At 41.0% G+C, this 25888-nt stretch overlaps 2 protein-coding genes across 4 annotated transcripts; both read right to left on the reverse strand.

Moving 5' to 3' along the window:
* Positions 1–854: 854 nt before the first annotated feature.
* Positions 855–5373, reverse strand: mapda (N6-Methyl-AMP deaminase). Of its 3 annotated transcripts, none has more exons than XM_066702014.1 (10): positions 5330–5373; positions 4078–4208; positions 3723–3783; positions 3317–3404; positions 3096–3177; positions 2669–2795; positions 2332–2412; positions 1932–2070; positions 1544–1644; positions 855–1086 (listed from the first exon to the last, which is right to left on the reverse strand). In XM_066702014.1, the coding sequence occupies exons 2-10, from the start codon at positions 4164–4166 to the stop codon at positions 883–885; spliced, it is 972 nt and encodes a 323-aa protein (XP_066558111.1). In that variant the 5' UTR covers positions 4167–4208; positions 5330–5373; the 3' UTR covers positions 855–882. The 3 variants fall into 3 exon arrangements, with proteins under 3 accessions (XP_066558111.1, XP_066558109.1, XP_066558110.1); XM_066702012.1 differs by lacking the exon at positions 5330–5373 and adding an exon at positions 4629–4744; XM_066702013.1 differs by lacking the exon at positions 5330–5373 and adding an exon at positions 4530–4636.
* A 618-nt stretch (positions 5374–5991) lies between these two features.
* On the reverse strand, positions 5992–12025 carry tm2d3 (TM2 domain containing 3). The gene is made up of 6 exons (XM_066702015.1): positions 11880–12025; positions 10869–10970; positions 10356–10516; positions 9335–9509; positions 8891–8966; positions 5992–7315 (listed from the first exon to the last, which is right to left on the reverse strand). Exons 1-6 carry the CDS (start codon positions 11989–11991, stop codon positions 7150–7152), a joined length of 792 nt encoding a protein of 263 aa, XP_066558112.1. The 5' UTR covers positions 11992–12025; the 3' UTR covers positions 5992–7149.
* Between the last annotated feature and the right edge of the window lie 13863 nt (positions 12026–25888).

The raw sequence follows: 25888 nt of genomic DNA on the forward strand, positions 1-25888 counted from the left end.
TCCTCTGACTGTCGCGTTTCGATTCTATTTACCAGTACAGCACGTGTTAATACAAAATAGTTAGTGATAATAATAAAAACTGTTGTACCACTTCACCATCTTAATAAAAAGAAAATGAAATGTTCTACATCTGTTTGCATTGCTTTCCAATTCATTAAAATGCAAACTTTATTATACAAAGTATATACATCTATATTAGCAGGGGTCGGGGGTGCCTGCAGATCGAGTTCAGCCCGGCGACGAGAGCGGGGTGGAACGTGTGCGCTTGTGCATTAAAGTATCTTTTGGTTATGTTGGTTATTCTGTGTCGAGTTCACTCTCCTCCATGTTTGTTTGTGTTTCTGAATGCAAACATCTGGCACATGTGGAAGAACCGTGAAGAACGTAAAGCGTCGTCCAAATGACAACTAAATAAACGATAGAGCATAATATGAAACGATAGACGTTTTTCTATCGTCACACCATATATATCGTCATATCGCACAGCCCTACTACAAGGCATGCAATGGAAAGGTCGAAGTGTTCCTGTTGTTTAACCTAAAATGCTCCTTATCAGGAGGACAATGAGGTGTTCAATGCCCCACTTTCCCTGGCTGATGGGACGATGTTTTTTTTTTCCTCCCCCAAATTTTGCATACCTCTGTATCACCATGCACCCCTAAGCTCTAGCCATATATAGTCCTACAGACTAAACAAAGTTATATTATCTGTGATAATATCATTTCATTGTCTATCTTTAATCGACTGAGAGCAACAGCCGTCATAATAGATTTTACTTTCCAGTTCCTTTAGCCCTTACGTCTGAATAAAACTAAATGACTGGTGTAAATACACTCATCAACACAGTAGACACATTCTAGACATTTAGAAAAAAATGCTTTATTACAAACATACTTTGTTGAGCACATGGGGTCGCAGATCAGCCCATCTCTGCCTCAGGTCCTGCTTGAGGGAATAGGGTGCAAAGCTGTGATCAATGGCCTGTTCAGACAGAGACCACACAGCCTCTTGGCTCAGGCCAAACGTGGTAGCAGCCAGCTGGTACTCCTGGGAAAGGTCAGTGCTGAAGACTCCCTTATCATCCGTCTGGGTGGGTGGAGAGAAATTAGATATTGAGCTTTAGTATTCGTTATACTATTGTCATGTATATGAAAAATATAAATCACTTGTGTCAGTGCAGGAGATAAAGGCTGGTGGTGGCATGAGATCAGTGCTACAGTGCAACTTACTAGTGTAGTGGAGATGGATTAAATAATTCAAAACTGTACTATAGAATTCATTTTCTTATTTTGAGCTAGACTTGATAGACTAAGGGAATGATGACCTTGCCATGAGAATGAGGATGTCGGACCCCCCCAGTAAGTGGAATGACCCAAGGAGCTGCTGCAAAAGCGGGGTTTGTGGTGGAGGAGGGATGCAAAGTGATGCAAATCTGGGAAAGTGCACTTGTTGATGGTTACTTGTGCTAAGTCAGGTGCGAGATCTCAGATACAAATCTCCATTAACAGAAGTAATTGGCTGTTGTAAAGTTTGGAGGACTTACACACAAGACACAGGGGTGGTCGAGCCGATACCAGTATGGGAAGTGATGCTTCTCGTAGGATGCAACAGTCTGGCCTTTGACATTGGAAGTCAAGCAGAGTTCTGACAAAGAGGACAGAGGAAGGGAGAGGAGGAACATGAGAGGGAGGGAGTTTCCAAATAGTTTAGTAAAGAACCCTAAAACTATAGATTGGACTTCCTTTATTTTATTCATAATAAGCCAACCTTCCTCCAAAACTGTCACCTGTGAAACATTCAACCATGTTTTATTAACGCAGCCCCAGTTCTATATAGCAAGTGATAAAGCACATAGCACAGGTAAGGACACATTTTGAGGAGACTCTGGCCTGCCCTCACACCACTGGGAGAGTGTAGATGAGTCGTCTTACCCAATGGGATGTTTCCCTTTCTCACTGAATCCACCAGCGCCTGGGACCCGCCCACATCCGAGTGCAGGAAGGTGCCGTGGCCAATCCTGTCAGGGGGGAGGGTCAAGAGCAGTTCTGTCTCCTCTTTCTGAGTAGGAACCTGACAGACCAAAGACACTAAATGACAACATGTTGCACACTGAGCAGCTCTATGAGCATAAACAGAACTGAAGAGGCTATATTTTAGGGATGAGAATGAAAGAAGTATTTTCGTTCTAGAGGAAGAGTTGGCTGTCAATTCCAATTCAGTTCTTGCATTGGAGCTGAGAAAGATGTCACAGACCTGGCTTGAGCTCAAGTGATTTTTGAAACTCAACAAAAGCAGCTGACCCCAATACTGTCCAGAGGAGGGTGTGCTTACCTCAGACAGGTGCAACGCCAGTTTCAGTCCATCACTCTTGGCTTTCTGTAGCACAGGCAGGAAATCCTTTCCATGGCCTGCCTTTAGAACAAACATTAATTTATTTGCTGAACATTTTGGCAAATAGTAGATCATATAGGCCAACTAAGACATCTCTGCATATTAAAAATGCGAACGAACTAACAACTTGAGCTCCAAAACCTGAGAAGGCGTGATATGAAAGCAACAGATGGTATCCAGAAGTCATAATTCTTCATGTGTTCGAATAGTCATCATATAATCACTACAAAAGAGACAAATTTAGAATGTAATGGTACACAGGATATAAATCACTGACTGTTGGATCCCCACTGAGGTCCAGCCCAACCACCAACCCATCACTGGACAACAAAAAGTCTTCTGCCATTTTCTCAGTTTCCATGGCAACATCTGGTCCATTCCTCCTGTCAATGGCCAGTAAAAATCTGCAAAATACACAGAAATGCATTTTTTGTTAGGACAGTAATCCAATTTCTTTTATAATTCCCAGTAACGTAGTTGCCACCTTAATGAGAGTGAGTTAGTTTCTGCTTTGATCAAACATTGTCAGTATGACTAAAGCCTAAGTATGAAAAATCCATAAAGCTATTCATGCCGCACAGACATAAAACAGGACACACTGATTTATGGAGCCCATTTTCACAGTAATGTTAGAAATTTCAGTTTCCACTACTGTTAACATATACGAGCCAGGCCATGGTGAAGAATATAATCTTTTACTTCACCTGACTTCAATGTCCAAGTCTTCCTGTTTACACTGTCTAATGGCTGCGATGACTGTCTCCACATACTTTCTCTTTGTCAGTCCTGTTAGAAGAAATACGGCAAAAGTTTAAACTCCTGGTTTTGATTTCCACTTCTCACAAACTCTATGTTAAGTCTACAAATAATTTATATTTTAATTATAAAACTATGGCTTATAAATACAAATATATGTACAAGGTACCGGCTTGCTTTTCTTCCCGAGGAGTGCTCCTCAGCTCCAGGTATTTCACTCCATCTGCTGCAAACTCTTGTATCACATCTCTGGTAACCTAACACAAGAATTAATATTAAATACTCACAGTCCAAATATAAGATCCCACCACGAACCAATATTGTAGTGGAGACAATCCTGAAGTGCATTATGTTAAATGAATGATATAATCCAAGAAATAAGTATAATAATAATAATTTGCTCACTCCTTGTTTCAATTCTACAATAGTTATAGAGTGTATGTCTTCAGATTGTTCTTTGACTTATATTTCATTGGGAATTTGTTTTAAGCTCAACTGCTCTTCGTATTTAAGAGGACAGAAAGCAATCGGTGAAATGTGATCCGCTAGGCGAGAAAAGACAATGATGGCTGTACCGTAAAGAGGTCCTCCTCTGTGACAATTAGCTGATGGATAACTTTGAACACCTGAAAACACCTGCAATAAAAAATGAAACATTTACCTTACACATGTGTTACTGCAACAGAGACAAAGACAAAGAGTTTTTAAATGTTTGTTTGTGTGCTGCTTGTGCTTTTTAACCTTGGCTATTTCAATCAACTAAGATTACAACAGTCCCCATGCAGTGCAATCTTAAATTAATTAACTTTTTGATGATTGTTGATGGTTTTGTAATATGCTTGTGGATCTTTACATTTCATGAACACAGTCTCGATGTATCTGTATTTAATTTTGAGACCCCCAGGGATGCCCAGCACTAGTGCCACCCACTCGGCCAATGTCCTGTGCTGCCCTTTCTGGATGGCAGTCATGTGGTGCTGGATGTTGAGGTGCGGCTTCAGGGCGATCAGTCGCTCCATGGTCTGCGCGCTGATGGAGCCATTGAGGTGAGCATGGAGCTCCTGGAAGAAGAAAAAGTGCAATCTTTTACTGATTCTGAGCCATTGTAACAAACTCATCATATAGGCAACCTAAACTGCCGTTATTCATGTATTGTGCTTTTTGGTAGATATTTTACATGAACCGTGACACATTAGCGTATCAGATTTCTCCAAAAGTTGTTTTGATTATGTATACGTCACTTCCTAGTGGCACTTTTCTCTCTCCCTCTTCCCAGCCGTCTGCACATGGGAGGACGCGCTGAATCCAGTGGTTTTCCCGATATATCATCCCAAACAACTGGTTATTGTAGCTTTATGATCATGAGAGAGAAACACTGACACCTCTCTGTTTGCATCCTGCATGTGTGTCTTGGTTGTCTGTTGCGGCTTCGCGCTAATGCCGACTTATTTCCACTACGACGTGCGCGGGTCGATGTTTACCACTTTTGGGAGCTGTCGGTAAAACGGACGGACTTCCTCCTGCATGTCGCCCCTGTAAGCCGGTTCTGCTGTAGACGGATCAGTGCGCATCGTATCAGCGCCGTGTGTCGCCGTCAAATCACCCCGTCCGTCCTTAACTCTCGAACCCGAGTTCCTACCCTGAGAACAGGCGGCATGACGTCACCGTGGATCGCTCGTTATTCAATATTATGCATGATTTAATATGGTCATTGAATGGTTGGCAACTAAAAAAAATGCCGATTCATGAAATTTAACTAATTTTTATTTATCAGCAAACACGAGGGAAAAAATATAAAAATAGATGTATAGTACAATGTAGGTTATTTAACTGATGATTTACGTTAAAGCATGATAAATCCATGCAGGGTAGGTAAGCAAAACAATGGTTGCTAGATTGTGAAGAAATTATATTTTATTTAAATAACGAACTGACTTGAAATGTACACTAGTGGCTACATTGTACCAAATATCTAACCAAACCGAGAAGTTTAGAGGATGTTTCATTGTAACGTTACGCAGTTATGTAAACCCGTTGTGTGTGTGTGTGCGCACAACAAGAAACAATTCAGTATTGTACATATAACGTGCCATTATTTTCTCAGAAATTCACACTTTAAATGAAAACCTACTGCTCAAAAGCCACATTTGGTCTTGAAAACGAAATTGTTCAGTGCAGTTACCTCAGTTGATGTTTTTCACTCCAGAGAGAGACTGATTGCTCTTCCAAGGCGATTGCATTGGGACAGAATACAAAATGGATATTGCTGTGCTGTGTCTTTATTCTAACAAGGTAATATAATATGTATTTTTCTAGGCTTATTTAACTGGCAAAATGTATTGGTAATTACAAAAACACAATAATAAAGCAGACTCACATTTACTTTCTATTAGTTTACTTTTCAATATCTATCAGCAATATGAAAACAACTTTTTTTTTTTTCCTATGAATTCTCCAAGTTTCTTTATACTATTTTCTCCAGTGGGATAAACCAAACCAGCATAATTCATAGCAATGATATTGATTTGATTGGTTGTCTATTTGTGGGAATTGGCTAATTGTTTTTCTTGTTAGTCTGAGAGAACTCTGTCATAGAGCTCACTGGTCTGCAGACAGTACAGTGAAAGCTGTGACAGTATTTTTTCCAAGGTGTAATAGAAATAAATACTTAGAAAAAAATAGATAGAAAAAAATAATTTCTTTAGCCAATGTTAAATGAAAAATAAATGGTCAAAATGTATACAGAACTACAGAAAAAGTAGTTGACAAACTGCATAAATCATGCATTCCCAAAAAGCATCACCATGAGCCATCCCATTACACATTTTTGCTCTTTAAATTACACACTGTTGTATGAATTTATTTTATATACCATTTCTTTATAATACAAAATCATTTTAAATAGCACTTCACATAACAGTAAACCCAGAACAGTTATGCCTCAGAAAGCAAGTCTCTCCCATTGACCAGCACTGTCCTGCTATAAATATATTTATACACATTTTATTTTGTTTTATACATTTTTGCACTTTGTTCATCACCATCTGCAATGTTAAATGTTGGGTTTGACACACTTTTGACTGTTTAAAAGGAACAATTACAAGAAACCATGTGTTCTGGGTTCAAAATTACAGACAAACAGCATTCCAGTCACAACTCAATCTTACTTACAAAACAGCTTTCCCACTTTTTAAGTGGAATTATATCCCCCTTTATTTTCTTTACAATACAGACCAATTCTCAGGAGAGGAATCTTGCATTTTGACCTTTAAATAGTTCCCCATTTGCTGCCCAGCAGCATACAAGCCTGACTTCAACAGTCTTGCCCAAACCTCAGTCTTACTTGGCATCAGACACACACAACATTAAAAGGGGAAAAGGTGGCTTGAGACCAGTTTTCCAGCCTGTAAACCATAACAAAAAAAACAAAGAAAATAAATTTAAACAAATCTATCGTCCAAGATTATACCATCTAATCTCCTTTGTTTATAAACATTGGAAACATTCCTCCTTATGTTATCTGAAAACCAAAATAGTGCCAATAATGAGACGATTTATAGGAATATATACACACTACAGAGACTGTATAGTTTCCCCCATGGCTGGAGAGAAGAGATCCCAGTGGCTGAAGACTACAGATGTGCGACACCAGTGCCCTCCAGACTGGACACCACAGAATTCCTTCAGTTTGGGATTTGCTTATACCCAGTCTTCCCCTCATTCAAAATGACATTGACAATTTAGTGTAATCCCACCTTGCTTGAGTCTTTCAAAGTAGATTTTGAGCAAAGTTCTAAATACAAATAAAAAAACTTCCTAATGCATGAAACATTTTTTTTTTCTTCAGTAGGATCAGCAGCAACAAAGAGGGAAAAGCTTGTGGGGGGGGCAAAGTCTGGTCTGTGTGGTGGCATCTCTTCAGCAGAGCCCGTATAAGTGAAAGGATTGGGATTGTGAGTTGTGATCTCAGACAGCCAATGGCTTGGCTTTTAACCAGCAAGATCAGATGTACAGTGATCCATCTGCTGGTCCCACATAGCCAACCCCAATGAGTAGCACATCTATCAGGGTCCAGATCCCCAAACCTCCAAAACTGAAGAGCTTCCCAAGGCCTTCCCGCCATTGGCCCAAGTAGAAACGGTCTGCACCAAAGCCTCCAAGAGTTATACTAGATAGAGAGGGAAAAACAGAAGATTATTTGGAATGTAGAGAGCATGTATGCTAAGGCTAATAAACAATGATTGGCTATGCTGTGGATTTAATGTTTGATTGTGATAAAATTTTGTTCACAGAAGTACACTGAACCAAAGATTGAGAGAAGCCCAAATGCATATTTCTCCAACTGTCTGGTGGAAAGTGGAGGAATATAATCTGGTTTTGCCATTAAAGGTTGTCCATTTCAGACCACTTGTGTTGTAATGCCAGGGTGGTTTTACATCTTTCCAGACTTTGAAGTGCAATGACTAGATTTTTCAATTTTGAAATCCATAAATCTTTCTCTTTCAAGCACTCAAACAATTTCCTCAAATGTAGACAAATTTGGTGTCCATTACTTTTGAGATTTCTTCTGGAAATGAAGACATCACACCTTCAACCCCCCCCCCCCCCCCCAGGTTTCCAACACATACACACAATTCTGTGACTTAGTAATATACCCCATTGCTTATATTTAGTACATTAATTTGACAAAGTAAGAAAATAAAATGTTTCAATAAATGTAAATATTAGTATTAAAATGGTTTCAGACCACTTTTAATTTAAATGTTTTAAAGAATATTGTAGGCATAAACATAATATAAACTTTCAAGCATTTAGTGTCTTATTAGATTCCAGTCTTTACCACTTCCCTTTGTCTCACTGTCCATTGCACACAATAAAAAGTTACAAAATGAGGACAAAGAGGATTGATTAATTCAGGGTTTGGGGTCCTCCCCCATAAGATTTTGCCCAATACTGAGTCATTTCGAAGTCGAAAATCCTTGCTCAAAATCTCCATGAAATCAGGCAGATGTGGACTCAAAGATATCTTTGCTTCACAACCACATATCACCAGCGACAAATCACACATCAACCGACATTATGCAGGCATTATTACTTGTCAATCACAGATCTATTTCGGTGGAGTACTGTAACTGAAACGCGTTCCACCACTGATGTAGCAGTTTCTAGGTGAATACAAGCAATGGCACTGTGCCCCCCCTCCCTGGTCATGTGTATCACTTTTATATTTTGGAGACGAGGTTGAAATATGTCCACACTTCAAATGATCCACAGATCAGCTTTTTATTAATAGAAATCAGTAAAACAACAGAATACATGCGTTTTTGACGAGTACAAAGTGACAATCTTGCCCCAGTCCAGAACATGTATAGAGACACCCGAACCGGGAATCTGTGAGCAATCAATCAATCAACTAACTAACAGGAACCTGAGCTCTATATAGGACATGCCATATTAATACGTAACATCCTATGTGCTCTGCTTTGTGCTGGAGAACAAAATCTACTGCTTCTTTCTTATTTTTTTTCTAAGCATCACTAGCTGGATAGGTTTCTTTATTGAATGTCACTGTAGGTTTGAAACATCAAAGCTGGGAGCAACTGATTTTTGAAAATGTGGGACAACTTGTCAAAGTGTTTATAGAATAAAAGTGCTTATAGAATTACAGGTAATACAATGTATAGCAGCAGGGTTGTTGACAGGTGGTGTTGTTAGCGGATTGTCGATCATGAAAGATATTTACCTCAGTGCCAAAGCTGTGGACCATTTGTAACCCCCTGTCCAGTTGCAGTACAGCCTTTTGGGGAAAGAACGCTTCCCTATCAAGGAAATAGTCTCATTAGATTTGTATAAAATGAAATGACAATAACAAGGCCATGTACTTCTTGGCAATCTCAGTATAGATTATCCCTAAAATCAAGAAACACTTCTCTGCTCTTGTCAATTTCATTATGAGTACATGTGAGAAAGACTTTAGAAAGACTCACTAGTGCAAAGATGATGAAACATAACCAAATGGTCTTAACTATACACAAAAATGCATTCATTGCAGCTCAATCAAGATAAAAAAAACTGTTATGGAGATATAAACTTTTGATGGAGGCTGAAAAGTCAAACAGGTGAGATTTTAGGATGTTACTTAACAGGAATAGTCTGGTCATGCCAAGATGGGGAGACAGTCATTTACCCAGACAGTGAACGTGGTCCATGACGTTGCAGGTGGCGTTGTATCGTTTCCGAGGGCAGGCGACAGTCATGCAGCTGGTGGAATTGGTGCATCCGTACTGGGAGGGGGGCAGCTGCCAGCAAAACTGACATGTCATGTTGAGGGAGAAGTTGGTCCTCTGCTGTCCGTTTTCCCCCTGTAGGACAAAATGAGCCCCAGATGAGACACAGACGAAAAAGACGCTCTAAAATCATCCCCTGGCTAAAATTAATACTTTCAGACAAACCACTCATTTGAGCCGTTACTTAGCGGACTAATTCGGTAGGAATAGGATGTTTAGGTGCAGACACATGTTCAGACCACAGTGACAGACTTGTTTTAAAAGCACGTGTGCAATGCTTTTGTTAGCAGACCACACTTTACATTGATAGAGTACATTTCATACTATGTTTATAGTTAAATTCTTAAAAACTTACATTTGAAAAGTATACAATATATTTGAAAAGTTAATACAAATGATAATGCTGTATCGTGAACTGATACTGTATAATTAGTAAAGTTAATACTTGTTAACCTACAGTTAGGTAAATTCCAATGCATATACTGAAAACATATATATGGACCTGTCCAAGAGTCTCAATAAAATGAGTGGGTTAATTTGAGAGGGAACGTAGAGTAAAGGCTTAAACCAGTGCTCTTTCCTCTATTACTCAGAGCTTAGCTTTTTTTTTATTTTTTTTTATGTTGTTTTATTTTTTGCATTAACCTTTCTAAATTCTTGATTTCTCTGGATATATTATTTTTTGATTATATTTCTTCATAGTCCATGGGCTGTAAATATTAACTATAACTTTGTGGACTCTCCATACCATGTGATCACTGTAAATAGACCGCACTGTCAGAGACCATACCTTTTTTTCTGTGTGTCTATTGACAATTTTTCATTCTGCCTGGACTTCTCGTCTCAACTACCCACATCAGCATCTGCACACTGCCCCACAAGAAAGAGATACAGGCTCTAATATTTCTGCTTGTTACTCACTATGCAGTGGATGCCTTGTTTGACTTGGCACTGGAAAATTACTGGTTTGCCGTAGGTGCAGTTGTGGTGCTCACTGCAGTTAATGCAGGCGGCCGGCAGCTTGGAGCACAGCCCTCCACTTGGACATATTTCAGGGTAGCTGGGTGCATCTGTCACTTGTACTGCAGGGGAGACAGTTTGCATTAATACAAGCAGGTTTCTGTGGAGACTCCAGATTCTTAACACTGAAATTCATACTACACTGAACATACTTCCACAGCTATTGCTTGGAGAAAGACTTTTCAAACCTTTTCAACTAGAGGATACTTGTGTCCGGAGGAACTCTGATTTACTGCCACGTGACACTTCAGTTAAATATTAAATTAATGACATTTCAATCGGCAGAAAATACAAGGTATCTGTCCTCCATTCTTTTTCTTTTCTCTATACATAGGCTACATCATATTGTGTAGCTTTATCAATAACTTTTAACAATTATAGTCCATTCTTAATGCTGAAAGTTAGTGTCCTCACCACTGACAGCAGCAGAAGGGGTGGGGTTGCTGAGGATTGAACTCTGTTGAGCTTCTCTTTCATAGAGAGGTTCGTGGCCAGCATGAGGGGAGCTCAAGTAACCTGCAATACAGACGACAGTCAACACACAAAGCCTTCTCGCACAGAAAGGATATCTTGAAACATGTAGAAATCTCTGGTCTTTGGCTGCTTTCCCCCTTTTCATAGTTTTTTTGTTAAGGTTTAGATTTTAAATAGGCCTGAGTGGCATGGCATAATTTATACTAAAAGAAAAATAAGCTTATCCTTTTAAATCTCCCCCACTCCACTGCATTTCAGATGAGCCAAATGTGACTAAGAAAAGGAAATTCCTCTATAACACCACAAAAAAAAGTAAATGTACCCAGTTTTTAAGAGATTTTCAGCAGCTGAAATTGTTGAAATGCATTTCAGCAGACCGTTTCTGTTGCCCCGTTTTTTGTTTTTTGTTTCATGTGCCTAAATGCAGTTTGATTTTAGTTGTGAGACTGGGGAAGATGTCACAACTTCCACAGATCTCAGATGAGCAACTAATTTAAGCACCAACCTAAAATAAATTACAGAAGCAAAACCCACCCTTAAACACACACACTTGTGTGGGATAATGTATGCAATGCCAGCACCTCTAGTTCTACATCGCTATAATGTAGTGTAGAACCATGATGAGGGGGTAATGATAATATTTATAACTACATAGTTACAAGCTGGATACAGTATACAATAATAGTTATTCACTTACAACCGTTTTGTCGAATTACATCGTAACGTTTGTATTATTTGTATTACCTTAAACAAACGAAAACGTATGATATGCAACCTAATGTATCACTCGGGGCTCAGCATCCGACAGTGTGCACTGGGGAGAGCGGTGGCTTGTTTACAAGGCTATGTTGTCAGTCGGAGTTGTGGGGACATCACAAAGGGAGTGACAGAAAGACTGAATCTAGCTGAAGTACATTATACGACCCAGATGCCTATCCCCGTGGACCTCACCGTTAACAGGTTGGAGACAGCAATCCAGAGCCAAAAGCACAATTATCCCATGGACTTTCATAACGCAGCGCTCTCTCTCCGTCCTTCTCCACGTACAGTGCGCAGCCATCATGAAGCGCGTACTCTGCACTTCCTTACTTCCTGCTTTCCGGGTTTCCTACGTAACTCCGCACACTAAAGTGACGTCGATTTAAAGGGCCCGATTACATTTTACATTACATTACATTTTGGCATTGTGGGGATTTCGTGGATGGTACTTCTTCTTTGAGGCACCAGTATGGGCAGTACTGGGTGGATACATGGGTTTTCAACATTCACAGGCACCTGTCCCCAGTTCAGTCCAGCACACAGGGGCATGTTTGTCAATTTTGGGGCCCCAATTCAAAGCTCAATTTAGGGGTCCCTCCACCTTTACCTGTCATGACAATTTTAGCATCACCACACACACCAGTGTCTGCCACAGTCCTGTGTCATTATAAGGGTGGGCTTGAGTATCCTCAGTGCACTCGAACTAAAGTTAAAGGATTGTGAAGGATTTTCTAACCTTCTAGAACTTCTTCACTTTGCCGTCTTTCACTGACTGAAGCTGGCAGAGTTACGGTGGCTCAAATGCAGTCTTGGATTCAAGGCCGGGACTCAAAAGGCCATGCCAAGGTCGAGGCCGGGGGCCTTTTAGGGCAAGGCTGGTCACGGTCAATGATAAGAACATTTTAAAGGTCACAGTGATGCAGTTTATCAATTGGGTTAGATGTAGACAGTTTAAATAAAATGTGTACAACTGTAAAAGAGCTATTTTCCAAAATGTAAAGTACAGTAAATGTAAACACTTTAGTCCATCAAATTAAATGTTGACCAGATAGAAATTCATTCAACCCACACTGCTCACAAGATACACCTGCATTTTACACAGTTGCACTCTGAGAAAAGCTCGTCTCCCATTCTTGCTCTGGATGATCGCATTTAAGCAGTAGTTAGAAAGCTTGCATATGTTGTAGCAAAATAAAAAATAAAATAGCTAATCAATGAAAAATATAAATAAATTCATAACAATACTTTAGATTACTGTAAAAATAATAATAATAATCAATAAGAGTAATATTTGTCATTTCATTCCCATTTCTCTCTTTATAAAATAATTGCATTTATTAATTGGACTATATCCAAATTCAACAAAATTACATTGGCATTGTATTATTATATTGATGGTACTTGCATTGCAATATAACATTATCATCATATTATTATTATCAGGAAATCGAATCATATGGTGTCTTATAACTCTTTTCTAGTAGTACTGCAGTTATTGTAATTGTCTCTGACACTTGCCCTTACTAGCACTAAAGTTATTGTATATTGTAATGTATCATGTTTCATACCTTGCAATTATTATATTCTTTATGTATGTCACGATTACCCTTGGGGAGCTCAGGATCAGGGGACCCAAGTGCAGAGTGTGGTCAGACAGGTGCGGGTCGAGGGCTGGCGGATCAGGGCAATGGAGGCTAGACAGGGACGTGGTCGTGGTCACGGGCGATGGTCGTGGGATCAGGCAGACAGACAGGCAAAGGCGAGATGGAGTCGTAAACGGGAAGACAGGCAGGAGGTCAAGGGAACACGGGAAATCCAAGGCACAAGGAGTACAGGGCTATGGGGAACAAGTCTAGAACAGGCACTGGGACAATGCTCGGGATTGCAGTAGGAACTGACAAAACCTTGCCACGACTGAGGGAAGTGAGGGGATTATAAAGGGAACAGAAACCAGGTAGGGAGGTGCAGGGCGAATGGGAACAGAGGGATAGAACAGGAGTGCACATGGGTGACCGGAATGTTAATAGACAGAGTGACGAGAGCTGGGAGAAGGCCGGGAATTGTCGGCCCCTAGTGGGGATGGATGGGGAGCGCTAAGGGACCATGACAATGTATATTTTGTATTTAATTGTAAATCGCCCTGGACAAGGTAATCTGTTTAGGAATAAATAATGATCATTATTAGATTAAAAAACAACTCCATTGTGACTATCAGATTAGATATATATACTGAGCAAAAAAAGAAACATCCCTTTTTCAGGACATTGTATTTTAAAGATAATTTTGTAAATATCCAAATAACTTCAGAGATCTTTATTGTAAAGGGTTTAAACAATGTTTTCCATGCTTGTTCAATGAACCATAAACAATTAATGAACTTGCACCTGTGGAACGGTCGTTTAGAAACTAACCGCTTACAGATGGAAGGCAATTAAGGTCACAGTTATAAAAACTTAGGACACTAAAGAGACCTTTCTACTGACTCTGAAAAACACCAAAAGAAAGATGCCAAGGGTCCCTGCTCATCTGCGTGAACGTGCCTTTGGCATGCTGCAAGGAGGCATGAGGACTGCAGATGTGGCCTGGGCAATCAATTGCAATGTCTGTACTGTGAGACGCCTAAGACAGCACTACAGGGAGACAGGAAGGACAGCTGATTATCCTCGCAGTGACAGACCACATGTAACAACACTTGCACAGGATTAGTACGTCCGAATATCACACCTGCAGGACAGGTACAGGATGGCAACAACAACTGCCCGAGTTACAGCAGGAATGCACAATCCCTCCATCAGTACTCAGACTGTCCGCAATAGGAGAGAGAGGCTGGACTGAGGGCTTGTTGTAAGACAGGTCCGTACCAGACATCACCGCCAACAACATCGCCAAAGGGCACAAACCCACCTTCGCTGGACGTGATTTCCTGCAAGACAGGAATGTCAGTGTTCTGCCATGGTCAGCGAAGAGCCCGGATCTCAATCCCATTGAGCACGTCTGGGACCTGTTGGATCGGAGGGTGAGGGCTAGAGCCATTCCCCCCAGAAATGTCTGGGAACTTGCAAGTGCCTTAGTGGAAGAGTGGAATAATATCTCGCAGCAAGAACTGGCACATCTGGTGCGGTCCATGAGGAGGCGATGCACCGCAGTATTTAATGCATTTGGTGGCCACACCAGATACTGACTGTTACTTTTGATTTTGACCCCCCCTTTGTTCAGGGACACATTATTCCATTTCTGTTAGTCACGTCTGTGAAACTTGTTCAGTTTATGTCTTAGTTGTTGAATCTTTTTATGTTCTTACAAATATTTACACATGTTAAGTTTGCTGAAAATAAAAGCAGTTGAAAGTGAGAGAACGTTTCTTTTTTTGATGAGTATACATTATAATCAGGAAGACAAAATTATTAGAGTTACATAGTTATGAACAGAAGACCAAATACACTATAGACCAGGGGTTTTCAAACCGGTCCTGGAGTACCCCCTACCCTGCTGGTTTTTGTTTAAACCGAGGTCTTAATTGTTTAACTGGATCCTTAATTGAACTAACAAAGCAATATACAGTTAAATTAAGTAATTAAGACCTCAGAACAAAAACCAGCAGGGCAGGTTGTACTCCAGGACCGGTTTGAAAACCCCTGCTATAGACGACTCTTTTTGTTTGATTCAATTTGCTTCAACTATATGTATCTATACAAAATGTAGTAGGCTATATACATATGTGCTCAAATTTGTTGGTACCCTTACAGCTCATTGAAATAATGCTTCACTCCTCCTGAAAAGTGATTAAATTAAAAGCTATTGCATCATGTACAGTGAGGGAAAAAAGTATTTGATCCCCTGCTGATTTTGTACGTTTGCCCACTGACAAAGAAATTATCAGTCTATCATTTTAATGGTAGGTGTATTTTAACAGTGAGAGACAGAATAACAACAAAAAAATCCAGAAAAAACGCATTTCAAAAAAGTTATAAATTGATTTGCATGTTAATGAGGGAAATAAGTATTTGACCCCTTCGACTTAGTACTTGGTGGCAAAACCCTTGTTGGCAATCACAGAGGTCAGACGTTTCTTGTAGTTGGCTACCAGGTTTGCACACATCTCAGGAGGGATTTTGTCCCACTCCTCTTTGCAGATCCTCTCCAAGTCATTAAGGTTTCGAGGCTGACGTTTGGCAACTCGAATCTTCAGCTCCCTCCACAGATTTTCTATGGGATTAAGGTCTGGAGACTGGCTAGGCCACTCCAGGACCTTAATGTGCTTCTTCTTGAGCCACTCCTTTGTTGCCTGTGTGTGTTGGCTGTGTGTTTTGGGTCATTGTCATGCTGGAATACCCATCCACGACCCATTTTCAATGCCCTGGCTGAGGGAAGGAGGTTCTCACCCAAGATTTGATGGTACATGGCCCCGTCCATCGTCCCTTTGATGCGGTGCAGTTGTCCTGTCCCCTTAGCAGAAAAACACCCCCAAAGCATAATGTTTCCACGTCCATGTTTGACGGTGGGGATGGTGTTCTTGGGGTCATTCCTCCTCCTCCAAACATGGCGAGTTGAGTTGATGTCAAAAAGCTCGATTTTGGTCTCATCTGACCACAACACTTTCACCCAGTTCTCATATGAATCATTCAGATGTTCATTGGCAAACATCAGACGGGCCTGTACATGTGCTTTCTTGAGCAGGGGGACCTTGCGGGTGCTGCAGGATTTCAGTCCTTCACGGCCTAGTGTGTTACCAATTGTTTTCTTGGTGACTATGGTCCCAGCTGCCTTGAGATCATTAACAAGATCCTCCCGTGTAGTTCTGGGCTGATTCCTCACCGTTCTCATGATCATTGAAACTCCACGAGGTGAGATCTTGCATGGAGCCCCAGACCGAGGGAGACTGACAGTTATTTTGTGTTTCTTCCATTTGCGAATAATCGCACCAACTGTTGTCACCTTCTCACCAAGCTGCTTGGTGATGGTCTTGTAACCCATTCCAGCCTTGTGTAGGTCTACAATCTTGTCCCTGACATCCTTGGACAGCTCTTTGGTCTTGGCCATGGTGGAGAGTTTGGAATCTGATTGCTTGATTGCTTCTGTGGACAGGTGTCTTTTATACAGGTAACGAGCTGAGATTAGGAGCACTCCCTTTAAGAGAGTGCTCCTAATCTCAGCTCGTTACCTGTATAAAAGACACCTGGAAGCCAGAAATCTTGCTGATTGATAGGGGATCAAATACTTATTTCACTCATTAACATGCAAATCAATTTATAACTTTCTTGAAATGTGTTTTTCTGGATTTTTTTGTTGTTATTCTGTCTCTCACTGTTAAAATACACCTACCATTACAATTATAGACTGATCATTTCTTTGTCAGTGGGCAAACGTACAAAATCAGCAGGGGATCAAATACTTTTTTCCCCTCAATGTATACTTGCATGCCTTTGGTATGTCATAGAATAAAGCAAAGAAGCTGTGAAGAGATTAATTATTGCTCATTCTACAAAGATATTCTAAAATGGTCTGGACACATTTGTTGGTACCCCTTAGAAAATATAATAAATAATTGGATAATAGTGATATTCCAAACTAATTAGTTTATTTAATTAGTATCACACGTCTCCAATCTTGTAATCAGTCAATCAGCCTATTTAAATTGAGGAAAGTAGTCACTGTGCTGGACCAGAGAAGAGATCAGAAAGAAAATAGTAGACAAGTATGGTAAAGGTAAAGGCTACAAGACCATCTCCAAGCAGCTTGATGTTCCTGAGACAACAGATGCAAATATTATTAAGAAGTTCAAGGTCCATGGAACTGTAGACAACCTCCCTGGGCATGGCCACAAGAGGAAAATTGACCCCATATTGAACAGAAGGATAGTGCGAATGGCAAATTTCACACAGCAATGACGCAGTGATGCAGATGGAACTGGCTGGTGCTTATTCTGCTCGGTGATATTCTTGGTTGTTGCATGGTGGGGCTAACACGATTCTTGGTGGGGCTGTAGCCCAACCAAGCCATACCCAGCTGCGGCCCCTGCCCAAAACACACAGCTAAAAGCACATAAGAATTGATAAGAACAAAACATTGGACTGTTCTGAAGTGGCGTTCTATGAGTCCTGATTCATTGAACATCTACAGGAAGAGCTGAAACTTGCAGTCTGGAAAAGGCACTGGAGAACTGGAGCAGTTTGCTCAGGATGAGTGGGCCAAACTACCTGTTAACAGGTGCAGCAGTCTCATTGAGAGCCTCTAAAGGTTGTGCAACAAAATATGAGTTTGAGGATCCCATCATTTTATGTCCATTTTCATTTGTTTTATTATTTACAATATTATGTTCAAAAACAAAATCAAAAGCAAAGTCTGATTTCTATTAAATATGGAATAAGTAATGGTGGATGCCAAAACGGATTTTTCAAAACGAGCGCATAGGCTACATAAACATGAAAAAACGAACTTCACACAATAAACTGTGTAAACTGGTGTATATATCGTTATGCACATATCTTAGCAGACGTATAAAACAAATAATGATAATGTATGAATATGTGATGTATAGAAAATCACGTGTTTCAGCAATCAACACGATCGTAACCTTCACAATAATTAATTTTATTACAAAGCCCTGTATAAGCTGTATAATATATATTTTTTTCTTTTTGTTGTTTTGCTTTAGTTTTCTTTTTCTTCCTGTGCACTGACCAGCTGGAGTTTGCATGTGTTGCAACAAAACTGATAAATTACATCTAATGTAGCTCAACACAATAACATTTTTAGAAAACTTATTAATTTAAAAAAGTAAAATTTGCAGTTTTCAGTAAGAGAAATTACATGTGAGCAATTTTAAACACCAAGTCCTCGAAGTCCTCGGAACGAGTCTGCACCCCCGAGGCCAAGGCCTAGCACGAGACCCAGAAAACTGTCCTCGACCATGCTAACATGCTTAATTACACTGTTCTTATAAGTAACTAACATGTAGTTAATGAGTATCTACTATGTTAATAAACTGTAATTTGGGAGACCTACTGTAAATTGTTACCATATATACATAGTTCCGAGCAGTTCCTGGTTTCCAATATCATAATTTCGAATCAAAGCTTAGGAAAGTAGTTGCAGGGAAGGAGTTTTGACAGATTGCCGTGTCTTGTGACAAAACTACCCTTACCCACATTCAGAAGCATCCACCTCTACCACAAAAAGCAATGGAAGGATCTGGGCGTTTCAGAAAAGGTGGTCACCTTTCTTTTCTTCAGAAGACTGCCCAGATCTCCGCTCCTCATCATTCAATCCATCTTTGTCGAATTTAATGAATATCTCCACCTTCCAGGTTCCCGTATCCGCACCTGAATCCACACCCCGGTTATATTCCCTGGTGTACCAGTGTTACAACATTATATGTATTACATATACATATAAGTTTACATATAGTCTAATTAAAATAATCAATTGATCACTTAGCTATGAATACATTTGGATGCCATTGTATAAATATAAATACGTTGAGACAAATACTGTTGTGAGACAGGTTTTATGATGTTACCACCTGCTGAGGCCATCCTGGCAGGTGTATGCAATACTCAGGGCTGACACACGGGAACCTGCCCCCACACCCCACACCATGCCCTCCAAAACCCTGATCATGACAGTTATGTTTGTCAGGTTGAGCACACAGTGACTAAAAGTTAAAGCTAAAGACTTGCAAGCTTTCTGCGACCTCTATTTTCTAGTTTACTTGTATATTTGAACCTCTTCCTTTCACTATGTTTAATAATTAATTTATCTGAACCTGACCTTGTTTCTTTTCCATTTCAGGTGGTTGGAATTTGGATTGTTAGCCTCATTTAGTGTGTCCTGACTATAATCCTAATGTGTAAGTACTGTGGATATTCATGTGCCAAATCTGAGAAAATAAAAAGTGCAAGAGCAAGTGTCAGAGACTGTAATTTAAGACAGGACATATTTCCATACCAACAGTAATGCAAAATATTCCTCTAACATTGTACAGTCTCCGAGATCAAGATTAAATAAGTTAAGAATAACTTATTTTTTACCTTTCCGTTACACATTTGATGTATAGCTTGTAAGTAATAATAAAACAGTAGTGTAACTGTACCACAGAAAATAATAAATCAACAGGACATTTTATCAAACAGAAACATCCTTGTAACATTATCAGACAATCATTTTGTGTAAACCCCTCCACAGGTGTAGGGTGCCCTCTTTTTGCTTGAGCCCCCGTCCCCCAAAATGTCTGTGCACAGCCCTGCATGTCACAATAAATCATACAGAAGTTCACTTGATCTTGCACAATAAACTCTATAGTATAATATTTTCACACACAAAACACAAAAGAATGATCTATCATCAGGAGAAAAAGGTATCCAGGTCAAATTATGAGAGTCTGAATTAAGATGGTTAACACCCCTGCCTTCACAAAACATTTTCTTAGTGGCCGCAATCAGTAAGACTCTCAGTTGAGTTGTACAATATCCAGATATACCACTGGAAAAATGTATCGTATATACTGGTTTTCTGTTTTAAATCCAGATTCCCTGTACTAAAGTTATTTCGATGAGCAGGATTAAGATGGTCTTCAGCAACATGGACAAAAAATAGATACGTTTATCAATACATACCATACATTGCCAGCTGTGCAATGAGTTAAATCACATAGCTGTATTTGCACATTTATAGACAAGATAAGTTTCCTAAATCGGTTTTAAGGAACTGAATTTGATAATCTTAAGCATAGTTCATTCTAGCTGCTATATTGCATTATTGTATGTTTTGGTTTGTGCTTGTTTCCTTTCTTGATATACTTGGTTTGGATTGGATGAGGATTAACAAATACAATTCTAAGTTAAGACTGTGGACTCATAAGACTGGACATTTTTCTTTGCACTTTCCCACACTCATTGAAATGGAAAGCATTTTCACAAGCAAAAAGAATAAATAAATATTTAGTCTAGGAAGTATTAACCCTCCCCTTGAACTTTTGATGCTTTTAAATTGGATATATTTTTCCATTGATTTACACAACCTACTTAACACTTTGAAGAGGCAAAGGAATTTTGAACAAGTTAATTAAACATTTAGTTTCTGTATTTGATTGAGAGAAGTATTCACCCCCTGGAGTCAATGCTTAGTGGAACCACCTTTGGCAGCAATTACAGATGCAAGTCTTAGGGGTGTGAGTCTTGCTGCAGAGGTTACCCAGGTCAAAAGACGGTTCCTACAACGGGACTTTCCTCTTCTCCTTTAACAGGTGCTTTCTGGATCTCTTCTGTGAATCAGACTGTTTTAGTGCACCACAGAACCCGGGCTCTTGCCAACACTCCTAATATAACAGGGTGCCTATTAAATAAATGTGCTGATTCAATCTGGGAAATTATTTCAGAGCCTGACCATGCTGGTTCTTTACATCTTTTCAATTTCATACATGTTATTTATTTTTAATGTTAATATAATGTAACTGACATCATATGTTACAATGGGAGAGTACACATATGACACAGGACAGGGTGCCCCACAGGACTGTATAGTCCAATCCAATGGCCAATATCACTTAAAGTAACGAACATATAGTCTGCCAATCTACACCACCCAGGGCCCTGATTTGTAGGGCAGTAGGTCACAGAATAAAGTAACAACCCTGAACTAAAGTATTGCGTCCTCACACAGGTTTGTATTTTAACCACACAAGAGTGTAAGACAGCTTTGCAAAAGTTACACAAATGACTTGGTAGCCAAGGTAGTCCCCACTTGGCAATGCAATTAAATCATGTTCAAATGGTACCATGACCCCCCAGTGAAGTTTTTCCTAAATGACCAAGTGGGGAACAGGGGGGTCCCCAAGTGTGTAACTGTTTCTCTCAGTGCTGCCCCTGTGCGCTCGTGCTGGTATTTCAGTCACTAACACACACACATACTTCACACACTCTGCCACTGAAGGCAGCTGGGAATCTGTCACTGATGGCCTGGATGGAAACCATGTAGGGTTGAGACTAATTTTAAGTCAGAACATTTTATTGTAATTGATATTGAAAGTATCTTTATTATTATTATGTACATGCATACTATTAGTATTAATGAAAATGAAAATAATATTATGAAAAAGTAGTAAAAAAACTTTTAATATAAATTTGAATCCTAACCCCATTCATCCAGAGCCCATTCAGTGTATATATGTGTGTGTGTGTGTGTGTGTGTGTGTGTGTGTGTGTGTGTGTGTGTGAGAGAGTGTGTGAGAGTGAGAGAGTGTGAGTAATTTAATCTAAGCACTGCTCTGTACTGGTGTTGTTTGTGCTCAATAAAATGTGACATCTCTCTCAGTGTGTGTGTGCTCATGTAGTGCAGGCTGGCAGTCAGACCCCCAGTCCGCATCACACACCGCCACACTGTGTCACTCTCTCGATCTGACACTCAAATTCAAAACCAAGTGTTTGGTCCTTATATGAACTGTGATTTGAAATTATTGCATGTTTATGATTATATATTTTTTCAGTGTAAAATGTATTTACATTTATTCATAATATTGTATTGTTCCAAATTCTTTGAAGTATTGAAGTAAATCGATAAAATATAATTTACCAAGGATAATGGTGTGGTTAAAAGTAGTGAATGGTAGCGTGGGGTACCATGGTAATATATGGTAAAGTGTACCATGGTGAAGCATAGTAAAACATGTTAAACATTTTGTAGAAACATGATTAAATATGAGAAAGTGTAGTGTGATGTAGCATGGTAAAAATATGAACTTTAATATACACAGGCACTTACACACAGACAATACGGACCAAATACCATCCCGCATGAATACCTCCCATTTCTCCCTTAGCAGTGTGTGTGTCTGTAGATTCAAACCCAATCACTGTTTCTAAATTGAGTCAAGCGGTTGGGGGGGGGGCGGGGTCAGTAGACCGGACACACACCTGGACACCAGCAAGGCCCAGGGCAACAATACTTGGAATAGTACATATATAGGAAAATAACAGAAACAAACAAATAAATTATAAATGTTATAATTAACATTAATAACAGCTGCTATCTGTGGCTTTGCTGGCTTCAGCTCTGCTCTCTCTGTGTGGGGAATGGTTATGGGCAGTCAAATAGTAAATCATATGAATAAGAATAAAATAGGAAGAATACTAGGTCAAATGTGTATGACGTCACACTCACAGCGGCATCTCTTCTTGTGACGTATCGGTTCCGTCAAGAGATCTGTTCCACACCGACCCGACGAGCTTCATTTCCACATCGATATCTGACGAGCGAAGTCGCTCAACATGTTCTGTTTTCTGCTGAAGTTATTGGTCGGTATCTTGGCGATTTTGACGGTGGGGGATCAACTCCCCAAACTCTACGATCCCCCGTGGTCCCTCGGGCTGCCCTGTCGCGAAGAGATGCGTCTCCTTGGGGCTCAGTGGGCAGAGCGGGCACAGCGTGCCCTCGCCACCTGGCTGCCCCGCCGCTCCAGAGCGCCGCCCTCCCTGCCGGGCCCTCTGCGCCTCCCCACGGGCCTGAACCTGTCCGAGTCGGACCCGCTGCCCGGAGACCGACGGCTCGTCCTAGTGCCTGCGGCAGCTCCTCTCCCCCCGGACCCGCTCGGCCTGCTGGCTGTGGGCCGCTGGCTCCGCACCACCGGGGCTCTGCTGGTGTCACTCTGGCGGGCCGCTGTACTGCCGGTCCGCCCCGACCCGAAGCCGAGCCTGGACCCGGCTGCCGAGGCGCTGCTCTGTGCCGCCTGCTGGCTGCTGCTCCTCGCCGCGGGCCTGTGGACAGCGAACACAGTGAGCGACGGACATGCGCGGCACTGTGACTGTGTTCCACTGACACGCACTGCGGCACAACACGATACAATGGGCTTTTATATCGCAGACCATTTGGCCTCTGCGCCATGGATAACACCAGGTCGCACTCGTGGGATCCCCCGCCGTTCTACAGGGCGCTCCGAGCCTTTGCGCTCGAAGTAGGCCTCCATAAAGTCGTGCTGGCCTCCTGAGATTATAAGACCATCTGTAGCCAGATGAGATCTACCCAGGAGACCAGCCAGATAGAAGATTTCCCTCCCGAAACCTGCCGGTTTATCTGGGCTAACGCTACGCACGTTTGCCTCACAAACACGCAGAAAGGTGTCTCCTGGATGGCTGTGAGTCGGTGTCTCCCCACCCGAGTGTTCATGCACAGAAGGGGCCTAGCCCCTTATGACATCTGCCCCTATAAGGGTTGCCTGGGGAAGGAGACGGAGGCTCATATCTTTAGGGATTGCCCCTCCGCCTGCAGGGTCTGGCTCCTGTTTTCTCCGTTCCTCCACAGGTTTGCCGTTCCTGTGCGGGCGACCGCCCAGCAGATCCTCTATGGACCAGCCAGGGGAATTACATCGACAACCCTGAGGTGCTGGTGGTGTGTCGTCTGCACAGTGAAACAGGCCCTGTGGGAGGGACGGAACATCTGTTTATTCAACAAGCAGGAGCTGGACCCAATCGTCATCGCGCGGAGGGGCATGGTACTAGTTAGGGATTATGTCAATCTGGAGGTCCACCAGAGGGGCAAGGATGAAGCCTTTAAGAACTGGCAAATACAAGATCTGGGGGAGCTCAGGATCCCGTGATGGGACCCACCTCCGGGGATGGCCATCTCCCCCTACTGGAGCCCGAGTCCAAGATCTTTTAACTACTTTTAATGAATGATTGTTTTTAAAAAAATGATTTGAAAATGAATTTTAATTGTTTTAAAGAATTAGTTGATTTTAAATGCACTTGTTTTGTTTGGGGTTTTTTGGTTGGTTTTGTTCTGTTTTCTTATTTTGTCAAATACATTGGCCGTTTGGTTTTTAAGTATAAATGCATGACTGTTTTGTTTTTGTTTTTTATTTTATGGGTTTTTTTTTTTTTTTTTTATCTGATGCATTTTCAGTTACTTTCAATGTATTTGACCTTTTTTGTTGGTTTGGCAGTTTGCCTTTTATCACAAGTTTATTGTTTTACTGATTTAAGCACGTTTATTTGAGTTCATGTATTTTGTTTAAGTTAATCACTATAAGATTTTAAATTTTTTAAGTGATTTTAGGAATTGATTTTAAAAAATTTAATCATAAGTATTAAAATTTTGAATGTTTTTATTATTTTGTAATGTAAAATACTTAACCTAGTAAAACAGTATTTTATAGCGCAGACTTTTCTTAAACCTCACCTCGAATTGCAAGATCAGTTAGAGTCTCAATTTAAAAGAGCATAACGTGCAGCATTAACATTTTGTATAGTCGACATATATAAAATAATACGCAAACACACATGCACCCAGCATGCTCAATATCTAAATGAACTTTGAACAGTGTAACAGAATATGACACCAACAACAATGGCAGAAAACATACAATTGCACTATATTACAAATTTTACAGTGTCTAGAAGGGGCGTTTGATGCGTTTAGGGAGCGACCCAATAAATGGCGGCATAGAGGAAAAACAACAAATAGTCTGAGTAGATGCTCCCCCCCAAAGATAAAGTCCCCTGGCCGGAGAGTCTTCTCCTCCGCTGCAGTGCGACTGTAGTAAAAGTGGGCGGGTCTTCCCTCCCTGCATGCATTTCAAAACCCCAGAGCACATTGGGAATTGTAGTTTCTTTTAGAAAGAGGCTGCATTCAAGTACAGTATGTGGGCAAGTGCATTTACAGATTAAACAAGCAGATTCCCAAATTGGGACAGGACTACATAGTAGTGAATGTATTATTTATTGAATATTATTTTAATTGAATGTTTTAAATCTTAAAAACTTAAGAATAAGAAATGCAATGAATTGAACAGCAGCTCTGGAAACCCTGCCCCCTGCTGGCATCAGTGTGCACTGCAGCAATAATAACCTCCCTCTGCTCTCCGGTCTGCAGCTCCTGATGCGTGTGTTCAAAGGCCGGACCGGTGCTCGCTCTGCGACTCCGTCTCTCACGGCCTCCAAGCCTCGCCACCCCCGGCCCCCGACACCCCGCCACCCCCGGACCCAGACCCCGACGCCTCGCTGCCCCCGGCCCCCAACACCCCCGCTGTCTCCCATTACCACACCCCCGCTGTCTCCCCTCACCACACCCCCACTGTCTCCCCACACCTGGTCCCCTCTGGATCTCCCCTCCTGGTCCACTATCTTGGTCTCAGACCGTTAAATGAATGGGGGGAAGACCTGTACTGCCTGGTGCTGGATGATGTTTTTCCTGGTGTCCTGCACAGCCTG

This window comes from Amia ocellicauda, chromosome 4, assembly GCF_036373705.1.
Source record: "Amia ocellicauda isolate fAmiCal2 chromosome 4, fAmiCal2.hap1, whole genome shotgun sequence".
In the NCBI taxonomy this organism is placed as follows: domain Eukaryota; kingdom Metazoa; phylum Chordata; class Actinopteri; order Amiiformes; family Amiidae; genus Amia; species Amia ocellicauda.

Excerpts from the sequence above, each read along its gene's own strand:
- mapda (XM_066702012.1), bottom strand. The coding sequence starts at position 4,718 with ATGCGCACTGATCCGTCTACAGCAGAACCGGCTTACAGGGGCGACATG. Across the intron at positions 2,413-2,668 it reads ACCTCAGTGGGGATCCAACA|GCAGGCCATGGAAAGGATTT; the intron begins GTCAGTGATTTA and ends TTTGTTCTAAAG. Across the intron at positions 2,071-2,331 it reads TGGCGTTGCACCTGTCTGAG|GTTCCTACTCAGAAAGAGGA; the intron begins GTAAGCACACCC and ends TTGGTCTGTCAG.
- tm2d3 (XM_066702015.1), bottom strand. The coding sequence starts at position 11,991 with ATGATGGCTGCGCACTGTACGTGGAGAAGGACGGAGAGAGAGCGCTGC. Across the intron at positions 9,510-10,355 it reads AACAAGGCATCCACTGCATA|GGGGAAAACGGACAGCAGAG; the intron begins GTGAGTAACAAG and ends TTTGTCCTACAG. Across the intron at positions 8,967-9,334 it reads GGACCACGTTCACTGTCTGG|GGAAGCGTTCTTTCCCCAAA; the intron begins GTAAATGACTGT and ends TTTCCTTGATAG.